Source organism: Arachis stenosperma, chromosome 2 (genome assembly GCF_014773155.1).
Source record: "Arachis stenosperma cultivar V10309 chromosome 2, arast.V10309.gnm1.PFL2, whole genome shotgun sequence".
NCBI classification, from domain to species: Eukaryota; Viridiplantae; Streptophyta; class Magnoliopsida; order Fabales; family Fabaceae; genus Arachis; species Arachis stenosperma.
This window is the reverse complement of record NC_080378.1, coordinates 1,192,663-1,214,796: the sequence shown is the minus strand read 5'-3', so window position 1 is coordinate 1,214,796 and position 22,134 is coordinate 1,192,663. Positions and strand designations below refer to the sequence as shown.

The window sequence follows — 22,134 nt, the reverse complement described above, 5'->3', positions numbered from 1 at the left end:
AGTTCTTGATCAAGTTGAGAAGCTTGCACAGAGAGTCGATTTCTGAGTTCAGCAACTTGTTCTGCCATAGAACCTAATTGTGCTGAAAGCCCTTCAGTCTTTTCCACGAGAGCATCAAAAGTGTGATCTATTCGGAGTAGTACTTTATTTTTGCTGACTGCATTGTCTGTGTGCCAATTGAGTACTTTCTCTTTAGGAGTTGTTGCTTGATGTCTATGTGGAGTAATTCCCTGAGGAATCACATGTCTTCTAGTAATTTTCTTTTCATCAGTCTAGGTCACTAAAGGTGGAAATTCTTTCTCATAAGATCTGAGAGTGGCGATGCATGGGGTTGTATTGACTGGCTGGTAAAGATAATCCATAGAGCTCTTTCGGAACAGTCTTATCTTCTTGAGCATTGGCTTCTTTCTGAGCATTGGAGCTGCCTCAGCATCATCAGGAGGTTCAGGTCTTTTAAAGGAGTAAGGAGTTTGTAGTAACTTAATTATAGTAGTCTAATATAAAATGTACCTATATATATTATATAAAAAAATTATCATCAAATTCGTTTCTTAAAAATTATTTGTTCTTCAAATTAGTTTTCAAAATATTTTTTTTAATCAAATTTATCTTTTAAAAGTTTTAAATTAATTATTTATTATTGATGATGTCAATATTTGTTAATGAGACACGTTAGTTGATATTATAACACACATATAGAAGGTCTTAATTGATTATCAGCATGATAATAAGTTTATAAAATTAGATCAAATCAAAATTTAATTTAAGAAAAAAATTGAGGTATTATAATCTTTTAATTTAGGATTGATTTAATTTAATTACATAAATTTATCATGTTAACACTAATTAAGATTACGAAATATGTGTTATTATATTACCACTTAATGTATTACATAATAAATTTTGACACCATTAACAATAAAAATAACAAAATAACTAAAATAATTAACTTAAAATTTTTAAAAGATAAATTTATTTAAAAAAATTATAGAGACTAATTTAAAAAATAAATAATCCTTTGAAAAACTAATTTTACTATTTACTTATATTATATAATTAGTGTGCAAGTAGATTTTAATTAAAATGGCTCCATTCTGCAGTCTTGGTTCCAACCCATACCGAAATTTGGTGAGGCCAATAAATGATAATAACTCATATCTCATAATTCATTAATTCTATATTACAATCTCGGTCCTACCAACAATCCAACATAGCATGTTAGCTTGCTTCCCTGTTCCAACAACTTTTTTTTTCTTTCAACTATTTCAGTAGGAAGTTTAATTTGTTAAATAAAGTTCCAATATTATAATAAGTTCTAAAAGTTGTTATTCATAAATGTAAACAAGATTTTAAATCTTTTCTGAATATATTTAAAAACATTTTCTTTATAAAAAATAATATAAAGGACGACTAATGTTTTTATTTTATTTAAAAAATTTCCAACTAAATTAAAATTAAAAAACTCTCAACAATTAAAACACGTGCTATATTAACGAATCTCACTTTCTCAACATGATCATGCTACCAACAAGAAATCATAGCATATCTCAATTTGGTTACGAATGGAAATAAATTCAGGAAAGTCATATAGTGAGTATTATGGATTATCATATATGCATCAATTATGGATTATTATATTTTGTGGAAAATGAAAAGCATTACATTGCCTTGTTACCCATGTGATGGTTCATAATGTGGCTGCTAAGATTGGTTGGTAAATTATTATTGGGGTGAACTATTAAAATTACCTCCAATTTTTAAATATGTTGCTAAAAATATCTTTTATTTTCATTAATGACAAAAATATTTTTAGAACGTTGTAAAACGCGATAAAAAATATTCAATTGTTAAATATATATTTATAAAAAATATTTTAAAAATTGAATTTTGATACAATTTTTGCAACTATAATTAAAAATTAGGATTTTTTTTAAAATTAGTAATTTTACGCTAAGTAATTTTTTGTAATTTTTTTGTTAATTTATAAGAAAAAAATAAAAAATATATGGAGATTGAATTTTATTATTTTTAATGTATGTTTTAAATAATTATTCGAATATTTTTACAAAATTTAAATATAAAAAGTATTTATCACTTATAAAAAATAATATTTTTTAATTATTTTTATCGTATTTTATAACATTTTAAAAATATTTTTATGGTTATCTAAAATAAAGGATATTTTTATCAACTTTTTAAAAAACAGGATGACTTTAGCGGTTTACCCGTTATTATTGAAGGTATAGTAAAACGTAGAATAAACTAATAAAATGGTAGCAAAAAATTTGCATTGCTAATAAAACGAATCCCAAAAAATAATAATAATAAATAAATCTTTAAAAGATTTAAAAGTATGATAAAAAAAACTAAATATTAAATATGTATTCAAAAAAATAATTTTAGAGATTAAATTTTAATGTAAATTTTTAGAATTATTATTAAAAAAATAAGATTTTTTTATCTTTAAAATTATTTTTTTGCCAAGTAATTTTTTTTAAAATTTTTTTATTGTGAATGACACACATTTAAAAAAAATTGAGATCAAAATTTATTTTAAATTTGTTTATATATCTTTTAAATATTTATTCAAATATTGTTACAAAAAGTTAGATCTAATAGAGAAGTTATTTGTTAAATATAAAATTTTTTTATTACTTACAAAAAGTATAATATTTATTAGTTTATTTTGACGTATTTTTAAATCATTCAGCATTATTTTGTCGATAACATTTTTTAAATATTTTTTTTCTTTTAGAAATTTTTTTGTCAGCAACTAAATCTTTCAAGTACTAAATTAATAATTAACCCCCTAAAGGGTGAAAAGATAAAATCACCCACCCATTCCAACATGAACTAGCATTCTTTCAAACAAGTTCCATCTATAAATAAAAGCCATCACACTCCATTTTCTGTTGTATTCAGAGACCTGAGATTGAAATAGAACACTACATATACTATCTATCTTCATTATTATTCTCCCCAAACAAATTAAGCAATGGCTTCAAGGCCTGGAATACTCACTGATTGGCCATGGAAGCCTCTTGGAAGCTTTAAGGTTATCTTATATATATATCTCAAAATAGATGTTATATATTTTTGGTTCATTTATATGCACCCACCCACCAACACTATTGTCAGTGTGTGATGAATTTAGGGTTTACATGAACACATACATGCTGTGTTGTTTTCAATAATGTTTTGTCACATACATACACTACATACTGTGTTCAATGAAGACAATGTTTTCTAACTCAAGATTCTATACAAGACAATGGTATCTATGTATGATTTATGATTTACATCACATTTAAATATTTAATGGATAATGACTAGACAGAATTACAAAAATTTTGTAGGGACTATCACCTTTAATTTAAAATCTTTTATCAGACATAATTTCTTTTATCATCGTATATTTTGTCCTTTAAAAAATTTTCATATATATTTTAGCTATTTTTTTTTATCAAAGATAGAAGACTTGAACCCGCAACTTCTTTATTAAGTATGGAGAGATTATGTCATTTAAACTATTATTTATTGGCATATTTCAGCTATAATTATCAGTTTAAGTTGTATACATTATATTTTTTATTAAATGCTGTCTTTTTTTGAACTTTGCATTAACGCGTGATATTCATGCACTGAATTATTTTTTTAGAATATAATAAAAATTCTAACTAATTTTTTTTTATTTTTTTTGTTTTGCAGTATCTGGTATTAGCACCATTTGCGTTTCATAGCACGTATTGCATGTTTGTGAAGGATAAGAGTGAAAGGGATATATCAACTTTTCTGATTGTGCCATTTTTGCTATGGAGGATGCTTCACAACCAGATTTGGATCACACTCTCTCGTTACCGAACTGCTAAAGGCAATGCCATAATTGTTGACAAGGGAATTGAGTTTGATCAAGTTGATAGAGAAAGAGATTGGTAACTTGTCACTTTATATTTTATATTTTATTGTGGAATAAATGGCCATTTATATTTATAAAAGATGAAAACGCTAACATATGTACCTACATTAAATCAAAACTAAACTTGTACTCATGTAAGATGTCTTCCGTGTGACAAAAATATTCTGTTTTTGGAGGGTTGGAGTGCCACGTAGGATATTTTTGTCACACGGATCTTATGTGGATACAAGTTTAGTTTCGATTTAGTATGAGTACATAGGTAAGTATTTTCATCTTTTATGGATACAAATGGTCATTTATTCTTTTATTGTGGTATATAACTCTCATCATGCATGAACACAAAATCTTATATTATTTCATTATTAGAAATATTATTATAAGTCGATTTTATTGTAAATTACTTTTTTCTTATAATTTAAGTTATAGGATGAGATATATAAATGATTATATTTCTAGCACATCTCTCAAACTAAAATTTTTTTAGATTTGTTTAAATTTTTTGCATAATATTTTTTTATTTGTCTTATTGGTTTTTTTTCTCATTCTGGAATTAAAAAAATTAAACTTTAAACTTTTCGATAAAGTTTTAATATATATCATAAAATAAATAATTTCTCTCAAAAACTTAATGATATAATGAAAGAGGAATATTATTAGAAGATTATCAAAATTTATTATTTGTGATCATTAGTTAACCATTAATATTTAAAAATATAAGATAAAGTATGTTGTTGAATTACAAAATTAAAAGAATTAAATTGATAACTAAATAATAACAAAAAATAATAAATAATAATAATTTTTTTAACATATCTCATAATAAAATACATAAATAATTATATATTTAATAGATCCTGTAAGGATAAAGTCTTTTATAAAGTTTATGAGTGTGAGATAATATCCATCAGAATTTCTGATTTTTAGGTTAAATTAAACCCAATTAATTTTAAGATAATATTAAAATCTATTAACTTAATTATAAATGTCCATGCTCCATATAATTATTCTTTAGATTAATTAGATAGACGCATTATTAGCCTGTTATTAACTTATTATTAGTGGGCCAAATGATGCCTCTAACAAATTCACTTAATTGTGAGATGTTTTGCCTACTGATAGTATTAATTAGTATAATTAATTAATATTAACTTAACCCGTACCTTATATATTGTAATAATAAGATACAATAATTAAATATTTAAATTAAATTAAGAAACTTTGTCTTAGAAAGATAAAAATGTTAGGTAGATAATGTATTGATTATATTACAAATTTTAAAAGTTTAATAATATGATCTACATAGTTAATTAATTTTAACCTGGACCACTATTATAATATTTTTATTCTTCTTTTACTTGCATCACATTTTTTAGAGAAAAATCCAAAACAACTCCTAACAATTATTTCAAAAAATCAGAGACTAGGTTGGATGTTTTTTTTTTACCTTGTTATTTTTTTGAGATAACGGTCATGGGACGGATGGAGTATTCACTCCATTTTTTAAGGAAGAAGATATTCGTAGGTTTTTCCACCAACAATTGGAAGCCACGTTACATTTATGACCATTTAAAAATATATTATTTATTTTTTTCTTTCGTTTATGAATTAATGGAGATAGAAATTGCCCCCACATTATATACGAAAAAGAAATTTTGCATTCATCGTGAATAGTACATTTCGTTGCACGGAGAAGAATAACTGGACCATGTGCATTATTTTCGTTTTCCTATTTAAGATTTGATACTTTTTCCCCTTATATCATTAAATCGTAGTATGGTCCTCTTGATCCATATCATCATATGTTATGATGCGCCAAAAATATCAATATACCACTAAATTGAGTTTGTTAATGATTAGCTACTTAATTTATTTAAGAAAAAATATGAGTAGTCAATGGAATACTTCCATAATGTGTACAATAGAAGTTTATGAAATATTAGAAATATTATTATTAGTGTTACTTTTTCTCATTAGCTAAAACTTTTGGGACGAGTGGTATCATGACATTGTATTAGAGCGCTAGATTCGAAAGGTCAAGAGTTCGATATTTGGTAAACTCAAAATCAGTCAATTGTACAAATAGTCCATTATCTTCCTAGCAGATTTGAATTCGATCGACAAACTTTTAAATGAAACTACAATCCTTAGCCTGTCGAAATAAAAAAAATATCAAACACACTATTAGAATCTTTAATTTTATTTTTTATTTTGTGTTCAAGTTCAATAGTAAATTCTAAATCTTTCAAAAAGTAGAATTGAAAAAATATATAATATTTTTCCCCTTTGAAGCCATAGTAATTGTTGATGTTAATTGTTCACTGTTATTAGTTGAGGGTAGCTGGCATAGTGAGACTTGTATTCATAACACTTTTAAGTTGTGAACAGAACTCATAGGGTAGGTAACCTAAAAATTGTAGACCATTATTTTACTACACATAATTCTTAAATGCCATGCATCGATTCTCAATGAGATTTGTCGTGATTCTAATTTTAAAATATCCAATTGTTGGTTGCATGGATGCAGGGATGACCAGATAATATTCAATGGGTTTCTATACTACCTAGCAGCGTACACACTGAATGGGGCATCACATCTTCCAGTGTGGAGAACAGATGGAGTTATTATGGTGTTCCTTCTCCATGCGGGTCCAGTGGAGTTCCTTTATTATTGGCTCCACAGAGCCCTTCATCATCATTTCCTTTACTCCAGATACCATTCTCATCACCATTCTTCTGTTGTCACCGAGCCCATTACTTGTGAGTACTGAGTGTGAATTTCTCATTTCTATGGATGCATTCAATTCTGTCATTGTTATTATTGTTGAAGGTTACTTATCATAGTGACGGACCACTCCATATATATCATCAATATTGCTTCTTTCTCTAAGACATGTTTCTCTCTTACAACTAGATAATATTAATTTATTTTTCACTTTAACTATATGTATAAAAAATCAAACATATATTAATTAAAGTTAAAATGATTGCAGCTGTGATCCATCCATTTGCAGAACACATAGCGTATTTTATGCTGTTTGCGATACCAAAGCTGACAGTAGTGTTCACAAAAACAGCATCAGTGGGGGCCATGGTTGCGTATGTCACATACATTGATTTCATGAATAATATGGGTCACTGCAATTTCGAGCTCCTTCCCCATTCCCTCTTTTCCATCTTTCCTCCTCTCAAGTTTCTCCTCTACACCCCTTCGTAAGTCTTTTTTTCTTGAATAAATATTTTTTTCGATCCTTAATAATTTGTCTGATGCACTTTTCACCTTTTAAAAAATTTAAAAATTCAAATCGGTCCCTATCTACTTTGATATATGTACGTTTCAGTTTTTAATTAGGAACTGGAAAAGACATTATCAAGAACTGAAAAGATATTTACTCAAAGTTAATAAGGACTAGAATGTACATATTTTAAAATAGATAAGAACCAATTTGAGTTTTTAAATTTCTTAAAAAGTAAAAAGTCTATTGAACAAATAGTTAGAGATGAAAAAGAGCATTTACTCTTTTTTCTTTAATTACTCATCACGAATATCCTAAGTTTTAAAGAGGCCAGGTTTAATTGCATGCATGACAAATATTAAGAAATTAATATTTTATGTTTATACTATTAAAATTTAGTGGTTAGAATTTAAAGTGTCAACTAAGTATTGGATAAAAATAATAAATTTTATTAGTTATGTAATATTATACTGATATAGAAAAATAATATGTCTTTGTGAAAATATATATTTTGTTGGTCATGTAGTATAACTTTAAAAAAATCGAATCACTCATTGAATTAATAAAATTATAGATTCAAAAATTTAAATGTTCAATTGGGATTAAAATGGATATAATAAAATAATATATTTATATATAAAAGATATATTTTTTATAAAAATTATTTTTATATTTTATTATTTTAAAATAATTAACCATTAAAAAATGTATCAGTTGGATCAATCAATTAATTTTTTGTTAATTTTTTTATTTTTTAATTGGTTTATTGCTGATTGGTTTTTAATGTGAACGAGACCAATTTAATGACTGATTACTGATTAATCAAGTTGAACCAGTGGATTCTATTTGATTCTGAGAACCATAATATTTTTAAAAAAAATAATTTAATCAATTTCTCAAAAAATTAGACCTATTTCAATTGGTTCATCAATTTTTTTTTACCTATTTTATAAATTTTTTTATCTATCTTTTGCAACAGATTTTTTTACTAAATTAATCCAGTTAGATGTTTGATTTTTAGTTAATCCAATTAAATCGATCAATTCGATCAGGCTTTTAGAATTATAGTTACAGTAAATTAGTAGGTATCACTTTTTTATTTTATGTTAATTATTTTTTTAGCAGATAATAAAATTGAATTCTAATTTTTTTAATACAAATTTCTGTTATTATATCATAAGATATTTATCTAAAAATTTAAATTTTTAAATAGAAGTATATAAATATCACGAGGTTGGGTGTTCAGTAAATGCAGTTTCTGAGGAGCCTCCTAACTGTCACTGCTGGCAGCTTTCTATAACAACAGAAAAAATTATTATTATTATTAATTACCAGACATCATATTAATTGTTTCTCGTGGGAGTTAGTTATTGGTCAAAACATATACAGGTTATGTAGCTTTCGTTGGTCCAACAGAGAGTTTACATATTTAGATATTTTAATCTAATGTTAAATATTAATTCTTTGTATGACATAAAATAACCAACAGGAATGTGCATGCTTTTTCTCCAAAAAATGTCGGCTCCATATAAACATACGTTATTAATAATGATCAATATTTGGATGTTCTACCTAGGAACTAATTAAGGAACTAATTAAGGTCGTTATTTAGGTCTAATTTAAGTAAATAATTTAATTAAATTTAAAAAATATTTAAATAATAAATAATTATATTAAAATTAGTTTATAAATAAATTATTTTGTGTTTGATTTTTTAATTTTAAAAGTATTCATTTAAAAAAATATATAATAAAAAATTTTTTAGTATAAGAGAAGCTATTTTTTTTATTTTTTCATAAACACTTAAATAACTTCTTAAAAAGTTACAATTTGGTTTTACAAATTATACAAAATATTAAGGTCCGTTTGAAAAGTTTCTAAAATTACTTTTTTGAGTTTTTGACTTATAAAAAATAGTAATAGTATTAATATTTAGTGCAATTTTTAAAATTAAATTATAACTTTCTAAGAAACTATTTAAGTGCTTATAAAGAAGTTAAAAAATAACTTCTCTCATAATAAAAAGCTTTTTTTATCATATTTTTTTAAAATAAGTATTTTTAAAACTAAAAAAACCAAATACAAAATAATTTATTTATAAACTACTTTTAATATAAACATTTATTGATTAAGTTATTTTTTTTAAAAAAGCTTAATTAAGCTAGTTGTTTATTCAAACTAGACTATACTATTAAGTTTCATAAATCTAAAACTCAGAAAAATAATTTTTAAAGCTTCTCAAATAGGTTCTTAGTCACGCATTGTTGTAATTTAAAAGTCCTATTATTTGAAAAAAATTTAAAAAATGACATATGTTAAATAGAGTACCACTTAATTAAAAATGGCTCATTTTTTTTTAGTTTTTAAAATTAAATTTAGAGTTAATACTTAACTTAGTCATTAAATTTATACGTGAGTTTTAATTTAGTCTCTGAAATTTTAATTGTTTTTATTTAATTTTCAAATTTTGTAAACATGACACACATTGATTTTGGGATAATGTTCGATGCACAAATGTTAATAGAGTGCTGACATGAATAGTCAATATCACGTTGAAATAAATTTGTAAAAAAATTAGGGCTATCAAAATGGGTCAAATCTATCGGGCCAGCTCGTTTACCAATTTAAATGGGCGAACTTTACCTCTAAAATTAAGTCCGTTTAAATTTCGGGTTAAACGTGTTGAACCCGATTAACTCGAAAAAAATGACGGATTAAATGAGCTAGCTCGCAGGATAAATGGGTGGCCTGTTTATTTTTTATATATTTTTTTAAAAAAGTAGCACTTTTAGCCAATATTTTTTCTGACTCGATCCGAAAATTCGACCCATCAACAAAAAATATTATTTTTAAAAGATTTTTGACCTAAAAGTGATATTTTTTATCAAAATATTTTTCAAAAAAAAATAAAAGAATAAACGGGTTGGCCCGTTTAACCCATCGGACTGACCATAAACGATCTGGATTCAAAAATTATGGCCCGCGAATGAAGTGGACTTAAACGGTCCAACCTATTTAACCCACGATTTAACGGGCCGACCTAAATGGACCAAACTAGCCAGTTTGACAGCCCTATGTAAAATGATGCAATTTTGGCTTTGACGTTTAAAAAGGACAAAAAATTACTTATTTTGAGAGAAAAAATTTCAATAAATACCACTTATAATGCTGTTTTTCTGACTATTTAAATGTCAAAACTAGAACGACATTGTTTTACAGAATCAAGTGTGACATCCAATTATCTACGTCAATATTCATTAACGTCTATGCGTCAAAAATTATTTCAGATATTAACATAAATCCTATTCGTAAAATTTAAAAAATAAATAAAAACAATTAAAATTTTTAAAATTAAATTAAGATTTATCTGTAAATTTAAAAATTAAATTGGATATTATCTCTTAAATTTAGAATATTAACATTTTGAGTTTAAACTTTATTAAACCTTTATAATAATTAAAATTTAGTATAAATTATTATTTTTGTCTATGAATATTCTAAATGCTGATAAGTCATATAATTTAATATAAACTATTATTTCTAACCATGACTATTGTGAACACTAACAAATCATCAAGTTTGGACTTCAATCTTATCCCCACGTACACACGTCGATTATTGCTATGCACACTAATGTTGGTGAATTGGGTGGGTGATGCAAGGAAGTTGTTTGATAAAAGTTCTCTGAGAAAGGATGTGTCTTTCACGAATTTGGTTACTGGCGATGTCTTAAAAGGTCACGTGGATGATGCTAGAACTCTCTAATTCATTTGTTTGGTTAGAAGGAAAGAAATAAACAAAAAAAAAAATTGAGTGAATTTTTATTTTTTTTAGATGTATTTGAATAAAAAAAATAAAAAAATATTATAAAAAAATAATTTTACTTTTATATTATAATATATATTAAAAAATAAAAAAGTAGTATTAAAAATAGAGAGAAAAATATTAGTTTTCTCTTTATTTTCTTTTTAATATTAAAAAAAAAATTGATAGATCATTCATTTTTTTTCTCTAATTTTTTTTTTTAACTAAACAATAAAAAATAATTATTTTTTTTTTATTTTTTTTTCCTTCTTTTTCTTTCTTTCTATTTTTCTCTCAAACAAACACAATTGATATGTATGCCAAGTGTGATGAGATTGATAAATGTGAATAGGAGTTAGGTTGATCAAGGTTAATGATAGAATAGTTTGAAAATGAAACTAAAGTTTGTGAAAGAAATAATTTAAAAATTTTTTATAAGTTTTTAGCGTTTCAGTATTTTTATATTTTTATCAGTTTAAATTTATTTTTTATAAGTATAATTTTAATTTTATTTTTTTAGATAAAATTTACCAAAATTTAAAATATTTATAAGTAAAAATAATAATTTATTTTATTATTTTTGTCGTTTTAAAAGATAAAATTAAACATTAAAATTAAATTAAAAATACAAATTTTTTTCATAAGATATGAAAAATCTTAATCAATTTGAGTTGGTTTAGTAATTAGTTTATTATTCTACTTATATAAGTGTTGAAAATTTTAATTTCACTTTATGTATACAATAATTCATTAGCCAATCACAAATTCTTAATAAAACTTCGATCTACAATAAATTAATCTTTTACCTATCGAATTAAAAATATCATAAAAAACTAAAAAATAGATAGGAAGAACCCTAATCACAAAAATGTACCCCACACAATTATTTAACCTCGAGTTGGGTAGCCACACCAATAAATCTCAACTCATACACCAAATTAACCTTTTAAGGGGAAAAAGTCGGTTATAATAGGATTTAGGATTTGGATCCTCTAAAGTTTGAATTTTATTTTAGAGAGTAAAATGTGATCTTCTATTCTTAAATAGTTTTTCTTTTATATTTATTTTTGGCCCAACCTATAAAATTAATAGTGAGAGATCACACTTTACTCTCTAAAGTGAAATTCAAACTTTAGAGGATTCAAATCTTAGGATTTAGGACTGTTTTGAAAATTTTAGAAATAACTTTTTTTAACTGTTGACTTCTCTAATAATACTTCTACTTTTTATCATATTTCTATAAAATAAGCACTTTTAGAATTAAAAATCCAAACACAAAATAACTTATTTATAAGTTATTTTTAACAAAATCATTTATTGTTTAAATTATTTTATCAAAAGAAATTTAATTAAGTTGGTTACCCAAACTGACCTTAATGTCAAACAACTCATAACAAAATCTACGTGATTTTCCTAATAAGAGAAGTTATACCAGGATTATTTATTTTAGAGTATTATTTTAAATCAATTCTAAAAAAAAAAATTGTATTATGACATCTTAACTTTCAATAAATTTTATTCATCAAATCAATTTTAAACTTTTATTTTGTTAGATAAATTAATTTTTATATCAAATAATTTGTTTATATAGAATAATTGATTTGAAATTTTTAATTCTTTAACAACTATTACATTTTTATTAAATAACACAGAGACTGGTTTAATACTATAAAAAAGGAGACAGATTTATTTTTTTTTATCAAAAGTTTAAAGTGAGAATTGATTTGTATTCGGAATATTACTCCTTATTTTATGTGTAGCTATTTATTGAAACACATCGCTTTGTTATCTAAAATTAATTGTTAATTTCACTCTATTTCATTCTATGATTACAAGCTAATGAATTCTAAAACAAAAATATTTCTCTTCTAATCATGCGTTATCTATAACATTATTTCCAGATTTCATTCTTTGCACCACACCCAATTCAGAACAAATTACTCCCTCTTCATGCCACTCTATGATTACATCTACAACACCACTGATAAATCTTCCGACGACTTACACATCAAAGCGCTAAGTCGCCGCGAAGAAATACCAGAAGTGGTACATATAACACATCTCACAAAACCCGAGTCGATCTACCATCTTCGACTCGGGTTTGCGTACTTGGCTTCGAACCCTTTCGCGACGAAATGGTATTTGTGGTTGATGTGGCCCGTGACAGCATGGTCCATGACCCTCACATGGGTCTATGGTCGAACCTTCATTGTTGAGAGGAACCGATTGCACAAACTTAACCTTCAAACTTGGGCGATCCCAAAGTACAGTGTCCAGGTATGACTAAATATGATATTTTGGGTTACATATAACATGCACTTCTAATTAATATGTTATTTCTTTCAGTTTGAAACATTTGTTTATTAAAAAACTGGTACATTTACAAGTCAATATATTTTAGTATATAAACTGATTTTGTATATTGAATTGTTAATAAGGGGTTAAATTTTTTAAGATAATACTTAAAAAAAAAATAGTCAGAACTTATTTTATTTAATATTTATTAATTGTTATAATAAAATAAGATAAATTTTAACTATTTTTGATTAATTCTTTTTTATTACTAAATATTTATGAAGTTTTTAATATATAGAACAAATAACCCTACAAACTGAAATGAGTAGATCAATCTGATTATCTCTATCTACATTAAAATTGGAAAAAAGTGAGCACAAAATACATTACAAAGAAATCTTAATATATATTTATGTTCATAACTTGATTTTTTTTTTAATAAAGGTAAAGTACTAAATTGATCCTTTATGTTTGGGCATAATTCTGTTTTAATTCTTAAGGTTTAAAGTGTTCTATTTGAATCCAAAAAAGTTTTATTTAGCATCAATTTAGTCCCACAGTGAGGTCAAAGTTAAATAATTAACGGAATATCCTACATAACAATAGTACAAGAATAAAATCGATAATTTGGAGAACAAGTACAAGTTCCAGTCGCACAAAATTAACCGTTGATGCATCAATATATTTATTTATTATTTTTCTTATAATATAAATAAAATATTTTCTATAGAACTAAAGAGAATGATAAATAAATGTATTGATGCATCAACGGTTGATTTTGTGCCTCTGGAACTGGTACTTGTTCTCCAGATTATCGATTTTGTTTTTTACGATTGTTATGTAGGACATTCCGTTAATTATTTAACTTTAACCCCACTGTGGGACTAAATTGATGCTAAATGAAACTTTTTTGGATTCAAATAGGATACTTTAAACCTTAAGAAATAAAACAGAATTACGTCTAAACATAGGGACCAATTTAGTACTTTACCCTTTTAATAATTAATACCCGTTGAACTCTTAAAAAAAATCTTGGTTAACTTATTTTTTCCAAATCATTTATTTATTTGATTGTGTGTAGTACTTGATGCAATGGCAAAATGTGGCTATCAACAAAATGATTGAGGAAGCAATTTTGGAAGCAGACAAAAAAGGCACAAAAGTGGTGAGCCTAGGCCTAATGAATCAAGGAGAAGAACTCAACATATATGGAGGCTTATATGTTAGTAGGCATCCAAAGCTAAAAGTGAAAATTGTTGATGGAAGTAGCCTTGTAGTTGCTCTTGTTCTTAACACCATTCCTAAAGGAACAACTCAAGTTTTACTTAGGGGAAAACTTAACAAGGTTGCTTATGCCATTGCCTTCAAATTGTGCCAACAAGGCATTAAGGTCAGCCAACTTTCTAATTTTTCTTCATTTTTTAAAAAATAGTAATTTTAAAAATATTTTCTGTGTACATATATAGTTTAAATAATTATGTTACATGTACATAAAAAATTAGTTATTAAATCAACTACTTAGATAGAATATATTTATATATTAAAATATAAAATATATATTTAAAATAAATTAAATAACACATATATTTATATATAAATATATAGTGATTAATTTAAATAATTATGTTACGTATACACAAAATATTAGTTATTAAATCAACTACTTATATAAAATATAGATATTTAAAATGAGTTAAATAACATACATATTTAATCATTATATATTACATATATTTATATATAAATATATAATAACTATTTTTTTGTGTACTTGTATTATTTTTTATCTTCAAATAAGCCCGCTTTATTAATCGATAGTTAATTAGTTAGCTTCTGAATTAAAATTGTATATCTTTTATTTATATGTTTTAAAACAAATAATGTTGGACTTTGTTTTTGGTATATTATCCAAAAATTAATATATTTAGATACAAAATATTTTGGATATATAATTAAACTCATAAATTAGTAGCTAATCTCCTACCCGTTGCATTAAATTTTTTGATACAAAATATTTAGATACAAAATATATTTAGATACAAAATATTTTGGACTCACATTTCTATCTGCAGAACATACCCTATAAGAGTAATCCCTAATTTGCATATAACTTATCTAAATTTTTAAAATTTTTATACAATATTTAAATACATTAATTTTTCAATGCGATGATATTTATTTTGAGATTTTAAATCTAAAGCCTTCCCTATTCTGTTAACTTTGTTTTAGGTTGCTACAATGCATGAGGATGATTATGTGAAGCTCAAGAAGTCGTTTAACAGCTCTGAAGCTAATTTGGTCATCGCCCTAAATTACACTCAGACGGTAATAATTATTTTAGAGGCTAATTACTCTGTCGGTTTCTATAATTTTATTGAATTTTTTATTATATCTCTATACATTTTTTTTAATTGAATTTTTATACCATATTAAATTTGTAACTATGTCCTTATCATGATGACAAAAATATTAGAATTAGCGAAATATTTTCTGTTGATCCTAACATTTTTGTTATGACAATGACTTAATTATAAAATCTAACATGATACAAGGACCTATAAAAAAATTATAGAAATCTAATTAAAAATTCAGTAAAATTTTTAGGGAGCGACAAAGTAATTAGAGAAAAGGACAAATAGGTCCCTGCCCTTTTGTCTTGCGGACATTTTCGTCCCTGACCATTGAAAAATACTTTTAAGTCCCTGACCTTCACAAAATTTGGACAGATCAGTCCCTCGTCCAAATGTCTCCGTCAGGGACTGATCTGTCCAAATGCCTCCGTCAGGGACTGATCCGTCCAAGTTTTGTGAATATCAGGGACTTAAAAGTATTTTTTAATGGTCAGGAACGAAAATATCTGCGGGACAAAAAGTCAGGGACCTATTGAAGTAATTAAACTTTATTTTTTTATAATAACCCAAATTTACTTCTTTTTTACTTTTGGATGTTCAACTTATAAGTTGAAATTATTCTAAGGTACTTGATTACTTAGATTTCAATAATTTGAATTAATTTTATTGGATATATAAAGGTATGGTTAGTGGGGAAGGATTGACAAAAGAGGAAGAGATGAAGGCACCAAAAGGAACATTATTTATTCCATACTCTCAGTTCCCTCCAAAGAAATACCGAAAAGATTGCTCATACCATTACACCCCATCAATGGTTGCTCCAAATTCTGTTGAAAATCTTCACTCTTGCGAGGATTGGTTGCCAAGGAGGGTGATGAGTGCATGGCGCATAGCTGGAATAGTACACTCATTAGAAGCATGGAATGAACATGAATGTGGCTACACTATGCACAACATTGACAAGGTTTGGAATGCAACTCTTCAACATGGTTTCCAACCTCTCAATGTCCCTAATCATACAATTACTTAATTAATTATATTACCCCATATACTTAATTAATATAATCAATGCTCTGTGGCTGGGTATTATTCCCAGGTAATGTTAGGTAGACAAAAAAAAAGCAGTCAAAATTTGTCTTATTTAGCATTCATTAATTGTTACGACAATTAATGAATGTTAAATAGACAAATTATGACTGTTTTTGGTTGATTTTCTTTGATTACCAAATATTTTCGATAGTTATTGCCTTACTTTTCTTATTTACAATCAAATTAAGTATGGTATGCTATGTATTGTGCTGAAGTTAATTAATTATAAGCAAGTGATTGATGGCTGGATATTTGGTGGTAGTTATCTATATCTATATATTATGTATGTATGTATATCCGAGATCTACTTCAATCAATATATTTATATGTTGCCTTTCAAATTTCAATTACAATATGGGAACCATGTTAGAATAAATACAATAATGTTTGGAAGATAATAAGAAATTAATCCAAATAACTTAAAGTTATTTTATTTTATATTAATTAATTATTATTGTTGGAATAATGATGTAATTTTAGATATAATAAATGTGTAATTACATGTATATGATTATGTTATGTAGTAAAGTAATTTAGATATTATTGTCTTTTAACATTATTGAAAATCAATTCAAACAACTTAAAATTACTTTAATTAATATTTATTAATTATTGTTAAAATAATTGTGTATTTTTAGATATAATAAATCAAAAACTCTTGATAACTATATTTTTTTATTAAATTTAGCTAGTACAAGTATCAATTTATGTTCAATAAATAAATTTTTTATTAATTTATGTGTATAAATTTTGATAAATATAAATTGTGTTGACTTAAGTGGATAAATTTAGATAAATATAAATATAAATTATGTATTTTATCTATGTAAATACTTATAAATAAAAGTATAAATTTTTGTTGACAAAATACTGACAAAAAAAATAATATTTATTAATTTTATAGTATTACACTGATAATAAATATATAATTATAAATATTATATAAATAAAATTATAGAGGTCAAATATCCAATAAATATCTTTATCTATTTTTTTAAGACACCCTTTTCATCTCTCTCTCCAGCCACCATATTATTGAGGATAGCAAAGTAATTGACCATTAGAGTGATCAAGAAACTGTTAAAGAAACTGCTTAATGGGTTATTTGTTTTCTGTTTTGTTTTCACTTTTAGACGGTTCATATGTACTGAACTTTAATTTGGGTGAGAGAGGTTGAGTTCATTCTTTGAATTCATTACTCATGTATTGTTACCATTTTCACTCAATGTTAATATTCAATTTATGCTTCTAATTTTATTCATAGTATTTTTTTTCTGATGCATTTCATTGGTCTTTTCTTTTTTTCATGGGTTAATCACAAAATAGTTTTGAATTGTTATTTAAACGGTAACAATAATGACCTCCATTTTATTATTAACAAAAATAATCTCGAATAATATAAAAAAAATATAAAAAAATGATAATCATAAACAACGCAAATAATGGATTAAAAAAGAAGGTCAAATTAAAATTAAAATTAAAATTCAGATTCTTAACTAATTAATTAATATCAAATTTTAAATTTGAAAAATTAGGATTAGCAACCAAACACATTCACACTATGTAAAGCTATTTTCAATCCCACTATAACCTCATTTCCGACGTCTGCGGCATAACCCACACAGTCCCTCTCTGATACTCCACCACCACTTGCCGTCGTTGTCAGAAACAGCCGTTCAGACGCAGTAGAATGCTGTTGTTCCTCGTCACCCCGTTCAGACGCAGTAGAAACCCGCAACACATACCAACGCCACCGCAACCTCACCTCGCGCCGCTGTCCCACAACAGTCCGAACTGATGCCGATGCCGTCACAGCGTCACGCTCCGCCGTTGCAGCCTTATGCTGAAGCCGCTATTCATCCTCTTATGGACGAGGTTCTTCTGCGATCGTGAAAAACGAGAAAGCATTTGGGAGAAGAAAATCTGGAGCGGATCACATCTGCCAAGGACACAGCTGGATTCGGCGTTGACACCTTTGAAACGGAAGTCATTTCTTTTCTGTTGGGAATAACAAAACAAAACTCTTTTTTTCTTTCTTTCTTACAGAGAAATGAAAATGGTGGGTGATGTTGATGGTGATAGGTAATTTCTTTTCACGCCCACTTCTCTCTTTGAATTGTTGTTCATTTTACTAGGTATGTGAATGGTTATTTTCATTTTAAAGTGGATATTTATTTAATTTGGATTGGATTTAACTAGGTATAATGAAATTTGCTGGATGTTCATTTTATTAGGTATGTGGATAATTATTTTTCATTCTAAAGTTGATATTTATTTAATTTGGATTGGATTAAGTCGATATAATGAAATTTGATGAATGTTCATTCAATGACAAACACAGAAAATTTATGTTGGGCGCAAAAATAATATACATTATTATTAAAAGATATATTAATCTAAATTCAAAAAAATAAAAGTGCACATTAATTATTCGAATTAAAAAAAATTGTATATAATAAAAATAGAACGAAAGATATTTTTTAAAATATTTTTTCATTATTATTTCTATAAATAAAAAATATATAATCTAAATTAGTAAATTGATCAATTGATTTTAAAAATTTATATGCAACATAATTACATATAATAAAATAGAATGAAAGATAAACAAATAAATAATAAGGATCACTAAATTGAGAATAAAATAAAATATATAAATTTATAAAGAGAATAAACTATAATTGCTTGAATTATAATTTGTAATTAAAAACATCGAAAAGAGAAACAATAAAATTGAAAGATACATAGAGTCATAAAGAGTTATATTAAAAAAAATAGAGAATTTAAAATTTATCTTTTTTGATGAAGAAAAGATGACCACTAGAAAAGGAATAGAAAAAGAATGTTGAAACTAAGAAGAGGATGTAAGAGAATAAAGAAGTGATGACGGTTGGAATTTAAAAATGAGAAAAGACTAAATTTGATTAGGTTAACTAATAGTCAAAATGATAGAAAGATAAAGTGGATTTGAGATTTTAATTAATTTGACTAAATTTATTTGTAATGATGTCATTTAAAATTTAAAATGAGAACATATATATATATATATATATATATATATATATATATATATATATATAAATAAGAGTGGGGGCAAAAGCCCCCATATTACACTACCTGGGTCTGTCTCTGTGTTCATTTTATTAGGTGTGTGGATGGTTATTTTCATTCTAAACCGACAATTTGATGGAGAAGAAGCTCGGCGGCGCTGAAGCTGGCTGGTGACGGAGGGATTGACGGCGCATGAGGGTTCGGGGAGAGGTATATGGCGGTAAAAGGGTTAGAAGGTGCGTGGAGGTAAAGTGTAAAAGGTGAAAGTAGAGTTTTTAGGAGGATAATTTGTGATGAACTTTTTTTTTATCTTCTGTGGGCAACAAATGCAGCCCATTGTTCATGTATTTTACAATCTTTGTTGTCTACCTAGTTGAACTCTAATTAAAAAATATGCACGAAATAACCAACTATCAAATGATGCGTTCTCCGTTAATGAAAGTGTCTAATGTAACAAATAGAGAAACATATATGGCAAATAGAGATGCCTAGTTGGACCCATTTTCAAATTTTCCAATTCATTAACCCTAATTCCCAATTTTAAAATCAGAATGTGATGTATTTGAATAGAGGTTCAATCATGGATAGAACTGGAATGAAGCGAAGGTCTGCATCAATGACAAAAGAATGCAACGATAGGTGTGAATAGTATATTTCGAAGTGGTACGATGGTACGTGTCTCTGCTCTCTTGTTGGTATTGCTCTGAAATTGAAGACGAATGCTAACTCAGGGAGGTGGTTGTTTTGGTGCCCACTATGAAAGGCAACCATGATTTGTTTTTGCTTTTCAATGGGTCTTCATTGTTGTTCCTATTTTAATATTTTTTGGCACCTTTTGATTCATCACTATTATTCATCGCTTGTTAGTTTGTGTTTTTGACAAAATAAAAACCAAAATTACAAATATTTTTAATGTATTGATGAATGGGAAGAGAAATACATGATTAAAGAGGAGGAATGTTCTTGGAACAACAAACCCATGGTCTCTTCACGTAAAAAACTCAAAAAGAAGAGCATTAGGAAGCTGTCTGAGTCAATGGAGTGTGAGGACATAATCCCCATGATGTTGCCTGTTTTTACTAAAGAATTGAAAACAAAATTGAAGAGAATTAAAATTCTTCTAATCATGATATGTATTGGGGTTGTAATTGGCGTCTTCATTAATTTTGTTGCTCTATTTAAGTACTAATTTGTACTAATGCTAAGTAGTGGATGAAGAGTAAATGTCAATTATTAGAGTATATTTTGATAATTATGGATATACTAAATTTAGTTGAAACATTGAATGACAACTCTTGTGTTGTATTTTGATGAGAATCTGATGTGTATTATGTTTTTTAAAGTGCAGTAAAACTAAATAAAATACTTATAGTATAAATTTCATAATTAGCATTTAAATATAATATATCTGATCACATTAACAATAACAATTTACATAACATTTATCAACAATTCTCAAAAAGTGAATTAATATTTTTTTGTAATTTAAGCATAATCTATGATCAAGTGAAACTATTTAGATGACCTAAGCTAAATAATGTACCATAATAAGTATTAAACAGAGTTAAACACAACTTAAACAATTCATCCAAAAAGTTCATTAACACCTAAAAATAAGAATACTAAATTAGTTCCACAATATCAAAAGATCCTAATACATTGGTTTTATGTACAGTAGTTTGATCTTCCTTAACTTGAGATGTCTCAATTGATAGTACATTAGTGACCTGGTCTTTACACCTTTGTTGTTTTCATCATGCACTTCAAAAACAACATTACCCTTCTTTTGACCCTCATCTTCAGCATCATTGTACTAATCTTCTAGCACCTCATGTTCTCCCTGTCTTTCATCATTAGCAGAAACATCCTCATTATCTACCTCTACAACTTCTACCTCATCATCAGATACCCTAACTTGATTTACGTACTCAGAATTTTCTATAACAAGATGCTCAAAATATAAGTGAATCCTATTACTATTTTTCATAGCTGTCTCACACATACTAACAATATTAGCATCCCTTTTAAGCGGCCTTAAACTATTTGATAAGTCAAAATTGGGTTCCAACCAATAAACTTTCTTAATCCCAGTGTAACCTAAATCGAGAAATAATCCTTCTACTAGAAATAAATTACAAATATCCATACATATCCTGTCAATGTTGCTAACAGAGTAATAATATTCCCAGAATATTGCCTTCCACCCTTTTGATTGCTCTTTAACCTACCTATGTGGAGCATTATGAATGTTATGAATGATGACATCTGAAACTCCAAGCGAAAAAGCGACACATTTTAATACTAATAGAACTCCAATCAACTGCTAAAATTATTCTTTTGAAACAGAAAAAAAAGAAACTAACTAAACCGTAACCAATGCAATACAACAAACAAC

At 26.2% G+C, this 22,134-nt stretch overlaps 1 protein-coding gene across 1 annotated transcript; it reads left to right on the top strand.

Annotated features, from left to right (window-relative positions):
• The first annotated feature begins 2,995 nt into the window (after nt 1-2,995).
• LOC130963022 (very-long-chain aldehyde decarbonylase CER1-like) lies at nt 2,996-16,414 on the top strand. The gene is made up of 8 exons (XM_057889171.1): nt 2,996-3,055; nt 3,709-3,932; nt 6,441-6,673; nt 6,907-7,126; nt 12,855-13,230; nt 14,330-14,638; nt 15,478-15,573; nt 16,280-16,414. Exons 1-8 carry the CDS (start codon nt 2,996-2,998, stop codon nt 16,301-16,303), a joined length of 1,542 nt encoding a protein of 513 aa, XP_057745154.1. The 3' UTR covers nt 16,304-16,414.
• The last annotated feature ends 5,720 nt before the right edge of the window (nt 16,415-22,134 follow it).

Bases quoted from the DNA above. Each gene is read 5' to 3' on its own strand.
- LOC130963022 (XM_057889171.1), top strand. From the start codon at position 2,996: ATGGCTTCAAGGCCTGGAATACTCACTGATTGGCCATGGAAGCCTCTT. The intron at 3,056-3,708 runs GTTATCTTATAT...TTTGTTTTGCAG, and splicing joins AGCCTCTTGGAAGCTTTAAG to TATCTGGTATTAGCACCATT. The intron at 14,639-15,477 runs GTCAGCCAACTT...ACTTTGTTTTAG, and splicing joins TGTGCCAACAAGGCATTAAG to GTTGCTACAATGCATGAGGA.